General features: G+C 39.8%; 1 protein-coding gene across 11 annotated transcripts in view; it reads right to left on the bottom strand.

Annotated features, from left to right (window-relative positions):
- Nucleotides 1-14,198, bottom strand: part of LOC139745769 (uncharacterized) — a 31,849-nt gene that overhangs the window by 8,866 nt on the left and 8,785 nt on the right. For 9 of the 11 annotated variants that reach the window (XR_011711942.1, XR_011711941.1, XR_011711943.1 and 6 more), the window contains exons 4-5: nucleotides 12,727-13,692; nucleotides 7,124-7,299 (exon numbers count right to left, since the gene is read on the bottom strand). Coding sequence is in view for 8 of the 11 variants with exons in the window: in XM_071656308.1 (XP_071512409.1) it covers nucleotides 7,124-7,299; nucleotides 12,727-13,692 (1,142 nt within the window). In the remaining 3 variants the exon portion in view is untranslated. The remainder of the gene's footprint in view (nucleotides 1-7,123; nucleotides 7,300-12,726; nucleotides 13,693-14,198) is intronic. The other 2 variants (XM_071656307.1, XM_071656312.1) reach the window with 2 other exon arrangements.

Genomic DNA, 14,198 nt, shown 5'->3' on the forward strand with positions numbered 1-14,198 from the left:
TGGAGCAAAATAAATCATTATTCTCTATTTCAAAGGAAAAAGCATTTCGCTATGGAAATCTGGCAGTCAGTATCAATTCCTATTGTATCAAAAAAGCATATCAAAGATATGATCAATAACACAAAATATAAGAGACTTTTATATTACTATAAAGATACAAAAGATACTGCCTCATATCAAGTGAAGCTCAATGAATTTCAGACCCATGCAAAAGCACTCTTTGATATTGCTGTTTGTAGTGTACATATTTGAAATTTTGTAATCATCTAGCTACAAAGAAAGTTACTATAAATGAACACGAATTTTTGATTAATCAAACGTCAGAGAGAGAGAGATGATAACTGGAGTTGCAGACCATCAAGAAAACTTGAGGATTACAAAAAGGTGTGAACACAAAAATAAAGATAAATATAAATAAATAAAGCTCAAGGGTAAAGGGGAAGAGTGATTTGGGAATGTTTTGGGAGTAAAGTCAGGGGTTGGTGAGAGGACAAGAGCAAGGGAAGGAGTAGCACTACTGAAACAGGAGTGGTGGGAGTATGTGATAGAGTGTAAGAAAGTAAACTCTAGATTGATATGGGTAAACCTGAAAGTTGATGGAGAGATGGATGATTATTGGTGCTTAAGCACCTGGGCATGAGAAGAAAGATCATAAGAGGCAAGTGTTTTGGGAGCAGCTGAGTGAGTGTTTTAGTAGTTTTGATGCAGGAGACTGGGTTATAGCGATGGGTGATTTGAATGCAAAGGTGAGTAATGTGGCAGTTGAGGGAATAATTGGTGTACATGGGGTGTTCAGTGTTGTAAATGGAAATGGTGAAGAGCTTGTAAATTTGTGTGCTGAAAAAGGACTGGTGATTGGGAATACCCGGTTTAAAAAGAGAGATACACAAGTTTTTTTTTATACTATTCGCTATCTCCCACACTGGTGAGGTAGCGTAAAGAACAGAGGACTGAGCTTTCGAGGGAAATCCTCACTTTGCCCCTTCTCTGTTCCTCCTTTTGGAAAATTAAAAACGAGAGGGGAGGATTTCCAGCCTCCCGCTCCCTTCCCCTTTCATCGCCTTCTACGACACGCAGCAAATACGTGGGAAGTATTCTCTCTCCCCTATCCCCAGGGATAATATACATAAGTATACGTATGTAAGTAGGAGAGATGGCTAGAGGGTGTTAATGGATTATGTGTTAATTGATCGCACAAAAGAGAGACTTTTGGATGTTAATGTGCAGAGAGGTGCAACTAGAGGGATGTCAGATCATTATCTTGTGGAGGCAAAGGTGAAGATTTGTAGAGATTTTCAGAAAAGAAGAGAGAATGTTGGGGTGAAGAGAGTGGTGAGAGTAAGTGAGCATGGGAAGGAGACTTGTGTGAGGAAGTACCAGGAGAGACTGAGAGCAGAATGGAAAAAGGTGACAGCAAAGGATGTAAGGGGAGTGGGGGGAGGGATGGGATGTATTTAGGGAAGCAGTGATGGCTTGTGCAAAAGATGTTTGTGGCAAGAGAAGCATTGGAGGTAGGCAGATTAGAAAGGTTGGAGAGTAGTGATGTGAAGAAGTGAGACTGTTAGTGAAAGAGAAGAGAGAGGCATTTGGACGAGTTTTGCAGGGAAATAATGCAAATGAGTGGGAGATGTATAAAAGAAAGAGGCAGGAGGTCAAGAAAAAGGTGCAAGAGGTGAAAAACAGGACAAATGAGAGTTGAGGTGAGAGAGTATCATTAAATTTTAGGGAGAATAAAAAGATGTTTTGGAAGGAGGTAAATAAAGTGCGTAAGACAAGAGGACAAATGGGAACATTGGTAAAAAGGGCTAATGGGGAGGGATAACATGTAGTGGTGATGTGAGAAGGAGATGGAGTGAGTATTTTGAAGGTTTGTTGAATGTGTTTGATGATAGAGTGGCAGATATAGGGTGTTTTGGTCGAGACGGTATGCGAAGCGAGAGGGTTAGGGAGAATGATGTGGTAAACAGAGAAGAGGTAGTAAAAGCTTTGCAGAAGATGAAAACTGGCAAGGCAGCAGGTTTGGATGGTATTGCAGTGGAATTTATTAACAAAGGGGGTAACTGTGTTGTTGACTGGTTGGTAAGGATATTTAATGTATGTATGACTCATGGTGAGGTGCCTGAGGATTGGGGGAATGAATGCATAGTGCCACTGTACAAAGGCAAAGGGGATAAAGGTGAGTATTCAAATTACAGAGGTATAGGTTTGTTGAGTATTTCTGGGAAATTATATGGGAGGGTATTGATTGAGAGGGTGAAAGCAGGTACAGAGCATCAGATTGGGGAAGAGCAGTGTGGTTTCAGAAGTGGTAGAGGATGTGTGGATCAGGTGTTTGCTTTGAAGAATGTATGAGAGAAATACTTAGAAAAGCAAATGGATTTGTTTGTAGCATCTATGGATCTGGAGAAGGCATATGGTAGAGTTGATAGAGATGCTCTGTGGAAGGTATTAAGAATATATGGTGTGGAAGGTAAGTTGTTAGAAGCAGTGAAAAGTTTCTGTCGAGGATGTAAGGCATGTGTACGAGTAAGAAGAGAGGAAAGTGACTGGTTCTCAGTGAATGTAGGTTTGCGGCAGGGGTGCATGATGTCTCCATGGCTGTTTAATTTGTTTATGGATGGGGTTGTTAGGGAGGTGAATGCAAGAGTTTTGGAGAGAGGGGCAAGTATGCAGTCTTTTGTGGATGAGAGAGATTGGGAAGTGGGTCAGATGTTGTTCGCTGATGATACAGCGCTGATGGCTGATTCGGGTGAGAAACTGCAGAAGCTGGTGACTGAGATTGGTAAAGTGTGTGAAAGAAGAAAGCTGCGAGTAAATGTGAATAAGAGCAAGGTTATTAGGTAGAGTAGGGTTGAGGGACAAGTCAACTGGGAGGTAAGTTTGAATGGAGAAAAACTGGAGGAAATTAAATGTTTTAGATATCTGGGAGTGAATTTGGCAGCTGATGGAACCATGGAAGTGGAAGTGAGTCACAGGGTGGGGGAGGGGGTGAAAGTCCTGGGAGTGTTGAAAAATGTGCGGAAGGCGAGAAGATTATCTCAGAAAGCAAAAATGGGTATGTTTGAAGGAATGGTGGTTCCAACAATGTTAAATGGTTGCAAGGCGTGGGCTATAGATAGAGTTGTGCGGAGGAGGGTGGATGTGTTACAAATGAGATGTTTGAGGATAATATGTGGTATGAGGTGAATTGATTGAGTAAGTAATGAAAGGGTAAGATAGATGTGTGGTAATAAAAAGAGTGTGGCTGAGAGAGCAGAAGAGGGTGTTTTGAAATGGTTTGGTCACATGGAGAGAATGAGTGAGGAAAGACTGACAAAGAGGATATATGTGCCAGAGGTGGAGGGAACGAGGAGAAGTGGGAGACCAAATTGGAGGTGGAAAGATGGAGTGAAAATGATTTTGAGTGATCAGGGCCTGAACATGCAGGAGGGTGAAAGGTGTGCAAGGAATATAGTGAACTGGAACGATGTGGTATACTGGGGTCAACGTGCTGTCAATGGACTGAACCAGGGCATGTGAAGCGTCTGGGGTAAACCATGGAAAGTTTTGTGGAGCCTGGATGTGGAAAGGGAGCTTTGGTTTCAGTGCATTATACATGACAGCTAGAGACTGAGCGTGAACGCAAGTGACCTTTGTTGTCTTTTCCTAGCGCTAACTCCCGCGCATGCGGGGGGAGGGGTTGTCATTTCATGTGTGGCAGAGAGGCAACAGGAATGAATAAAGACAGCAAGTATGAATTATGTACATGTGTATATATGTACATATCTGTCTATGTATATATATGTATACGATGAAATGTATCGGTATGTATATGTGCGTGTGTGGACGTGTATGTATATACATGTGTATGTGGGTGGGTTGGGCCATTTTCCTCTGTTTCCTTGTACTACCTTGCTAACGCGGGAGACAGCGACAGAGTATAATAAATAAATAAATAAATAACATATTGAATTAGGCCATCCATCTTCAACTCTTGTAGTTCTTCCTTCATCTTGAGAATCGCAGACAAATTTGTATGAACCATTAGACTATAAAACAGAGTTACTTCATAGTGCCAAGAGATTTTTTTTTTTTTTTTTTTATACCAATCGCCATTTCCCGCACCAGCGAGGTAGTGCCAAGAGATATTTCAATAAAAAGAAATTGACTTCTAATCTCAGCAGTAGTGTGTGCTTGTGACACAGCAGGCATATCAGATAGGGCAGTTGCAACTATTTCTAGTTCACTATCACAGGGTATAAGTGAAAATGATGAAGGCAATACCAATCTAGTTACTGTCAGAAACAAAATTCGTTGTGAAAGGCAAAAAGCAAGCAATGAAAGTCAACAGCGCAGTGAGATACATACAACTAATCCTTTAGTCATTTACTTTGATGGGCACAAGGATAAAATTATTGTCAGAGAAGAAACAGGCAGCAAAATTCCAGTAATGGCATGATATTGCAAGAGAAATGCAAGATTTTCTTGTTTCATCAGATGATGATCTAACATATTTGAGAACAATTGGGTACAATGGCACTGCTGTAAATATAGGCCCTAAAAATGGAGTAATAACAATTCTAGAACAAAATACTAGCAGGCCATTGCAATGGCTCATTTGCCAGATTCATTATAATAAATTGCTTTTAAGGTGTCTAATCACAACCATGGATGCTAAAACAAGTGGACCAATTGGATTTACAGAAGTTGGCAAATAGATACCAGACTGTGAGAAAATTCCAGTTGGTATAGGGATAGGGGAGAAAGAATACTTCCCACATATTCCCTGCATGTCGTAAAAGGTAACTAAAAGGGGAGGGAGCAGGAGGCTAGAAATCCTCTCCACGTTTTTACTTTTCTAAAAGAAGGAACAGAGAAGGAGGTCATGTGAGGATTTTCCCTCTTAGGCTCAGTCCTCTGTTCTCAACACTACCTTGATAACACAGGAAATGGCAAATATGTATTCTATTTATTTCTATTTATTTTGGTTTGTCGCTATCTCCTGTGTTAGCGAGGTAGCACAAGGAAACAGACGAAAGAATGGCCTAACCAACCCACATACACATGCATATACGCGAGGTAGCACAAAGAAACAGACGAAAGAATGGCCCAACCCACCCACATACACATGTATATACATACACGTCCACACACGCAAATATACATGCCTATACATCTCAACATATACATATATATATATATATATATATATATATATATATATACACACACAGACATATACATATACACACATGTACATAGTATACACTGTCTACCTTTATTCATTCCCATCGCCACACCACCACACAGGACATAACAACACCCTCCCCCTTCATGTGCGCAAGGTAGCGCTAGGAAAAGACAACAAAGGCCACATTCATTCACACTCGGTCTCTAGCTGTTGTGTAATAATGCACCGAAACCACAGCTCCCTTTCCACATTCAGGCCCCACAGAACTTTCCATGGTTTACCCCAGACGCTTCACATGCCCTGGTTCAATCCATTGACAGCACCTCGACCCTGGTATATGTATAAAAATATGTATAAAAAAAAATAAATTTCAACACTATCAAATCAGAAGATATTGAAATAGACTGGTGAACTGAGTACCGATCAAAAATACTTATCAATATCTATCAAGCAATTTCTAAAGGTACAGTGGATGATGCACTATCACATCGTAATCCAGAGAAAATATCTCATTCGTGGTGGTTGACAACAGCAAATCAAGTTCTGTCTCTATGTTACAACAACAGAGCCTTCAAACACTTTGCAAATATGAGCTGGATTTATAGTTAAAGGTTATGCACCTATGTGGTTCAAGTTCAAAATAAAATGCACACCCTCTATCTAATATGATGCTCAACATTTGCATGAAACCATTGTCAATACTTGTTCATTTGCTAGCAATATGAAGCAAATTATGAACCCTCTTATTCAGAGAAATGAATTCTTTGGGCACCCTGAATGCATTTTCTCACTAACTTCCTCATCTATATCTTTTCCTTCTTCCTGTCCATCTCCTTTCTATCCCATCTTTCACCATGCCTTCTCCCTTCAATCAATCCCCTGGGATGGAGAAGAGTATTGTGGGCAAGAAAAGAAAAGAGAAGCTGTTAGACCTTTTAAAGTCCCCGTTACTGATTTTAATGCAAAGGAATATCATGAGATGACTGACTGGCACAATATTAATGTTAGAGAACCCCTTTAACAATGGACATCGAAGATGTAATAATCTCGAAGATCATCAAGAGTGGCATTCCCACTGAAAATGATTATTTCAGTATGCCATGCCATACACAGGCAGTAGAACCCATATAAAATTAATCACAGAAGCATCAGCTACAGTGTGCTGCCAAAAAAGTTCATAATAAACATATTTTCTTTAGATTTTTTTATAAATGCGCATTTTCAATACTTTATTTTTCAATTTTTGAGCTCCTAAGGGGGTTAAAGATGTTGGCGCAGAGAACCTATATTTTTTCTGCAGAAGTATTTCTCATGGATCCTCAACTTTTCTGCAGTACCCCCATATGAATGTCAATAAAAGTGTAAAAACGATCAACCCTAATAAACATCTCTTTTTTCATCTTAGTCTTCCACTTCTTTCTACATTAAAGCAATATTCTTATTCCCTTTATCACAAAGATACTTAAAAAGAAGTTTCTTATTCTGGAGTTGTCTTAAGATTCCATTCTTTAGCTATCTTCACAAAAAACTTCTCTAATTCCATTCACCTACCCAACCCAGTTTATTTCATTTGTGCTGTAAGCCCAACAATTCTTACATTCAAGGAAATACATAATCAAATCAGAGTTGACAGCCTAACACTTCTCACATTCAAGGCCATACACAACCAAATCTGAGTTGACAACTGACTGCAAATGTAGTTAACAGCCCAAAAAATCACCTTTCACAGTAACAAAATGTAAAGAGAAACTATCATTTTGGGACCAGTTATGAAAGCCTTATTATAATAATCATTAGGACTAAAAAGGATCCATATCTGCATTCTTATCATGATGACTTCATGAGATTTACAGAATAATGAAATACACCTGGTACACTGAATTTTTCCACAAAGGCAAATCAACAATATTTCAAAGGCTACATGACAAGCAATATCATAAGCATTAAACCTACTTCAAAATTTGAGGCTGCCTCCAGCACAATAGTTCCTCCTCCACACATTGGATCCAGGAGCACACCACCAGGGGAAATCTGGGACAACTTAGCCATCAGGTAGCAGACTGTAGAGCGTACTGTTAGGTGTGGAATGTAACGTCGTAGTGAAAGAGACTTCTGTGCTAGTGACAAACCTGAGAATTTTAACATCGTGCTGCATGATAACCATACGAAGGAAGGATATGATAATTAACAAGTTAACCAAATTAGAGTTGACATTTCAGTGACTCAAATTTCAATAATAAAGGTGAAATGTAACTCATCTAGAATCTAAAAGACAACCAGTGGTTTGGAGACACATACATAAAAGAAAATAATCAAAATGTTTCAGAGAATAACAGCTGGCCAACTCTGTATTACATCACAAATAATCTGATTATTGTTTGAGAATGGCCTAACAGGAAGGATAGTGTAGGAGCTGACTCTGAAATTCTGAAGAGCACACTGGAAAGCATGTTAATAGATTAACGACAAATATATGGGGGAATCCTTGATAGATGCATGGGCTTTAACTTGCTGTACACAACTCAAAGTTCTGATATTGATGATCTTATGTCTGACCACTTACCAATAATGGTTACAATACATATCGCTAATGTCAACTTACCTGGTGTCAGACTGAAAAGAAAAAGATTAATAGTGAAACGAGAATATCAAAATGGGTTCATAGATTACATCTCTGACTGGTACAAAGATTATGAACCCACAAATGTACAAGCTTTTAATGTCAATCTTGAAACTTCTATAAACAACTTCTTTATGCAAAGTGAGCTAACTTCAGAGAGCAAAAAGAATGCACCTCTTAATAGGCCACGTTTGTACCATGGTGAACCCAAGCTGAAGTGGCTCAAATTTATAGCCAAGCAAAATATAAAGGTTATAGACAACTTCAAACAACCAAAATGCTAGACCTATTTCAAGAATCTTTTGCAGCAGCAAGGGAACAAATGATTGAACTCCAAACAGAATGACTGGGAACAGTTTGTCAGTAGATTAAATCAACACATTCCTTTAAGCCAAACCTGGAGGGGTGTTAGCAGAATCATTGGCAAGAAAACTAAACAAGTATCTCTCTCATCCCAACCCACTGCAGAAGGGTAATGAATTAATCCCGAAATGGGGTCATACTTCTTGCTACAGCATGCTGCCACCTAATACCAAGGATGTTTTGTACAACAATTCCAGGGAGAGATCTTACCCACTTCATACTAAACAGGTTACATGATGAGTGTGACGTGCCATTCACTGAATTTGAACTTGATACAGCTCTAAACAGGGGAAGGGACACAGCCCCTGGGGAAGACAGTATCATTTACGACATTGTTAAACTTTTAAGATGTGTACCTGGTAATCCATTTTTAAAGCCGTATAATATGAGTTATGCCACAGATCACCTACCATCCTCATGGAGCAACAGCCTAATTGTAACAATACCTAAACACAATCAACCTGATGAATTTCACCCCATCTTCCTGACGAGTAGCCTGTGCAAAATGTTTTGAGAGGATGGTGCTCAACGAACTGCTACAAAGAATAAAAGAACATATGTCACCCAATATTAATGGTTTCACACATGGCAATAGTGTACACAGCTGCATCACTGCTTTCTTAACAATGCATGGGTACAGAAAGCATGAGTACACAACTTTTCTTGATCTATAAGCTGCATTTGATATTGCCAATAGGCAAGCTATTTCATTTGTGTTAGCAAAATGGGTATAGGCGGCCGGCTCCTGAACTGGATACGCAGCTATCTCTCTATAATAGAAAGTAAGCTGTGTTGTTTCAAGGATACAAAAAAAAAGTGGTTGAAGACAGGCTGCTTGGTGCTCCTCAAGATGGAGTGCTTGGTCCCACTCTGTTCAATGTACTAATCAGTGCCTTATTGAGATCGATTCCAAAGTGTCTCAGACAATCAATATTAGTTAAGCTGATGACATTCTTGTACACAGCAAAACATATCATGAAATGCAAACTATTTTCAACTGCATACACAAAGCCTGAGAAAGCCTTGGCTTCACCATATCTGCAGATAACACTAAAGAATTGATAAACCATATATGCCACGGAACAATTGAATATAAATGGATCCAGATAACAGCCAACCACATGACAATGTTTGGAGTACATATTTTTTTTAAAAATAGTAAGCAGCAGCATTTCCTGCCTCCCTGGCAGATAACTCCCCTTGATGTCAATACACCTACTTATCCACCTAATATTCTAATTACTTATAATCTTCACCTCTGACACTTAGCCAAAACTAGTGCTCTTGAATATATACAGAAACTCCAGACTGACAATAACATAGCCAAGTGCATCTATACTGATGGTTCTCACCACTCTGCCATTGGAAGGGCAGGCAGTGCTGCCACTGTGATCCAGCCCAATGGTGATCAACTGGGGAAAGGTGTTGGGATGGACAACTGGGCATCTACTATACAAACTTATTCTTTTTCTTTTTTTCAAGCACATTTGTCATTTCCCACATAAGTGGGGCAGAGTTGGGAACAGAGGACTGAGCCTAAGAGGGAAAATCCTCACTTGACCTCCTTCTCTGTTCCCTCTTTTGGAAAAGTAAAATAATGCTCTCTGGTCATCTCCAGAGAGCATTACTGGATTACGTGTTAACTGATAGGCGTTTGAAAGAGAGACTTTTGGATGTTAATGTGCTGAGAGGGGCAGCTGGAGGGATGTCTGATCATTATCTTGAGGAGGCAAAGGTGAAGATTTGTGGAGGTTTTTAGAAAAGAAGAGAGAATATTGGGGTGAAGAGAGTGGTGAGATTAAGTGAGCTTGGAAAGGAGACTTGTGTGAGGAAGTACCAGAAGAGATTGAGTGAAGAATGGCAAAAGGTGAGAGCAAATGACATAAGTGGAGTGGGGGAGGAATGGGATGTATTTAGGGATCAGTGATGACTTGTGCAGAAGAAAGATGGGAGGTGGGCAGATTAGAAAGGGTAGTGAGTGATGGGATAAAGAAGTAAGATTGTTAGTGAAAGAGAACAGAGAGACGTTTGGACAATTTTTGCAGGGAAGTGGTGCAAATGACTGGGAGATATATAAGAGAAAGTGGCAGGGGGTCAAGAGAAAGATGCAAGAGGTGAAAAAGAAGGCAAATGAGAGCTGGGGTAAGAGAGTACCATTAAATATCAGGGAGAATAAAAGATGTTTTGGAAGGAGTATTTGGAAGGTTTGTTGAATGTGTTTGATGTTAGAGCAGCAGATATAGGGTGTTTTGGTCAAGGTGGTGTGTGAAGTGAGAGTGAAAAAAGAGGACAAATGAGAGTTGGGGCGAGAGAGAGTATCATTAGATTTTTGGGAAAATAGAAAGATGTTTTGGAAGGAGGTAAATACAGTGCGTAAGACAAGGGAACAAATGGGAACTTCAGTGAAGGGGGCTAATGGGGAGGTGATAACAAGCAGTGGTGATATGAGAAGGAGATGGAGTGAGTATTTTGAAGGTTTGTTGAATGTATTTGATGATAGAGTGGCAGATATTGGGTGTTTTGGTCGAGGTGGTGTGCAAAGTGAGAGGGTTAGGGAAAATGATTTGGTAAACAGAGAAGAGGTAGTAAAAGCTCGGCAGAAGATGAAAGCCGGCAAGGCAGCAGGTTTGGATGGTATTGCTGTGGAATTTATTAACAAAGGGGGTGACTGTATTACTGACTGGTTGGTAAGTTTATTTAATGTATGTATGACTCATGGTGAGGTGCCTGAGGATTGGCGGAATGGTTGCATAGTGCCATTGTACAAAGACAAGGGGATAAAAGTGAGTGCTCAAATTACAGAGGTATAAGTTTGTTGAGTATTCCTGGGAAATTATATGGGAGGGTATTGATTGAGAAGGTGAAGGCATGAACAGAGCATCAGATTGGGGAAAAGCAGTGTGGTTTCAGAAGTGGTAGAGGATGTGTGGATCAGGTGTTTGCTTTGAAGAATGTATGTGAGAAATACTTAGAAAAGCAAATGGATTTGTATGTAGCATTTATGGATCTGGAGAAGGCATATGATAGAGTTGATAGAGATGCTCTGTGGAAGGTATTAAGAATATATGGTGTGGAAGGCAAGTTGTTAGAAGCAGTGAAAAGTTTTTATTGAGGATGTAAGGCATGTGTACGTGTAGGAAGAGAGGAAAGTGATTGGTTCTCAGTGAATGTAGGTTTGTGACAGGGGTGTGTGATGTCTCCATGGTTGTTTAATTTGTTTATGGATGGGGTTGTTAGGGAGGTGAATGCAAGAGTTTTGGAAAGAGGGGCACGTATGCAGTCTGTTGTGGATGAGAGAGCTTGGGAAGTGAGTCAGTTGTTGTTCGCTGATGATATAACGCTGGTGGTTGATTTGTGTGAGAAACTGCAGAAGCTGGTGACTGAATTTGGTAAAGAAGAAAGCTGAGAGTAAATGTGAATAAGAGCAAGGTTATTAGGTACAGTAGGGTTGAGGGACAAGTCAATTGGGAGGTAAGTTTGAATGGAGAAAAACTGGAGGAAGTGAAGTGTTTTAGATATCTGGGAGTGGATTTGGCAGCGGATGGAAGCATGGAAGCGAAAGTGGATCATAGGGTGGGGGAGGAGGCGAAAGTTCTGGGAGCATTGAAGAATGTGTGGAAGTCGAGAACATTATCTTGAAAAGCAAAAATGGGTATGTTTGAAGGAATAGTGGTTCCAACAATGTTATATGGTTGTGAGGCATGGGCTATGGATAGAGTTGTGCAGAGGAGGGTGGATGTGCTGGAAATGAGATGTTTGAGGACAATTTGTGGTGTGAGGTGGTTTGATCGAGTAAGTAATAATAGGGTAAGAGAGATGTGTGGTAATAAAAAGAGTGTGGTTGAGAGTGCAGAAGAGGGTGTATTGAAATGGTTTGGTCACATGGAGAGAATGAGTGAGGAAAGATTGACCAAGAGAATATATGTGTCAGAGGTGGAGGGAACGAGAAGTGGGAGACCAAATTGGAGGTTGAAAGAAGGAGTGAAAAAGATTTTGAGTGATCGGGGCCTGAACATGCAGGAGGGTGAAAGGCGTGCAAGGAATAGAGGGAATTGGAATGATGTGGTATACTGGGGTCAACGTGCTGTCAATGGAATGACCCAGGGCATGTGCAGCGTCTGGGGTAAACCATGGAAAGTTCTGTGGGGCTTGGATGTGGAAAGGGAGCTGTGGTGTCAGTGAGTTATTACATGACAGCTAGAGACTGAGTGTGAATAAATGTAGCCTTTGTTGTCTTTTCCTAGTGCTACCTCAAGCACATGAGGGGGGGGGGGGGGGGGTTGTTGTTGTTGTTGTTGTTGTTATTTCATGTGTGGCGGGGTGGCGATGTAATGAATAAAGGCAGACAGTATGAATTATGTACATGTGTATATATGTATATGTCTGTGGGTGTGTATATATATGTATGCGTTGAGATGTATAGGTATGTATATTTGCGTGTGTGGACATGTATGTATATATGTGTATGTGGGTGGGTTGGGCCATTCTTTCGTCTGTTTCTTTGCACTACCTCGCTAATGCAGGAGACAGTGACAAAGCAAAATAAATAATAAATAAATATATAAATAAATACCTAAAATAAAATGTGAATTCGTAATATTCACATAAAAATCCAACACTGGATCATTCCAATTTGTTACCCATGACTTCATCACTTGGCGTAATTGGTTCACAAAATTATGGGTAAGCCAATCAGATGTTAAAACAGCCTTCTGTTGCCCAGAAATTCTGCATGACACTCTGAAGCTCATTGGCTGTTCACATTTACTCATATTTGTATGGTGACCTGTGCTGCTATGCTCCCACGGTTCTATAGTTGATTTATATTGGGGCTTTGAAACTTCTTTGATATCCTTTAAAATCTTTTCACAGTTTCCAGGTGTTACTACCATTTTGTTTCTGATCACACTTACTGGAGAAATTTCCCTGTCTAATTGAGTTAATATCATACTTTTTTCAGAAATCTTGTCCAGTGATTCCCCATTCTTGTAGAACACGGCAGCCTGAAACTTATTGCTTTTAAGCGGTTCAGTCATTTCTGGAGAAACCTGTTCCTTTTCCAGCAACAAAGTGTGTGCAAACAGATGTTTATTTATTTCAGATGCATCATGCAACAGGCTAGCTTTTAAAGTCACTTTATCATCCCTATTTAATGAAGAACAGTCCTTGTTTGAAACACAGTTTAGCTTTCTTTCTATCTTTGATATATCATCCTTCAGCCCTTCATTTACATCAACTTTTCTCCTTTTCCCAATTTCCATTCTAAAATTTTTTTCTGTCGTATCAAAACTTTGAGTTCTCTCATATGTTTCACCTTTGTAATGAAAGTTATTGATCAAATCAGATGACACTGTATATCTATGCTTCTCTCTTAACTTTTGCTTATCAACTCTTCTAACAGATCCTGGACACATGTCAGGGTCCTGACATGGGATATGGTCTCCAGCATAAAGGTCCTGGTAGTTCTTCAACGTTTGCACTCTTCTTGCAATATCCATCCATTCAGTATTCTTAATGATGTACATCAACTTGTTCTCATCTGTAATGAAAAGTAAAATATTAAAATTTGGGTACATGAAATCTTAATATTCCCCCATATATCAAGGATGTCCTACTTGAAATCCCCAAATACTTACATTACTATGCACTACCAGATTATCTACATCTGTGCTATTCCTGGGGATAGGGGAGAAAGAATACTTCCCATGTATTCCCCGCATATCATAGAAGGTGACTAAAGGGGATGGAAGCAGGGGGCTAGAAACTCTCCTCTCCTTGTATTTAACTTCCTAAAAGAGGAAAAAGAAGGAGTCATGCGGGAGTGCTCATCCTCCTCGAAGGCTCAGATTGGGGTGTTTAAATGTGTGTGGATGTAAAAAAGATGAGAAAAAAGGAGAGGTAGGTAGTATGTTTGTGGAAAGAAACCTGGATGTTTTCAGTAATATATAACATCTGTCTTCTATTTCAGCATGCTTGTAGGTCAACAGGGCTCTGTGTGCAATGAGAAATTTGGCTTTCATGTTTACAATCATCTTGTGACACGTA

This window comes from Panulirus ornatus, chromosome 62 (genome assembly GCF_036320965.1).
Source record: "Panulirus ornatus isolate Po-2019 chromosome 62, ASM3632096v1, whole genome shotgun sequence".
Taxonomy (NCBI): Eukaryota; Metazoa; Arthropoda; class Malacostraca; order Decapoda; family Palinuridae; genus Panulirus; species Panulirus ornatus.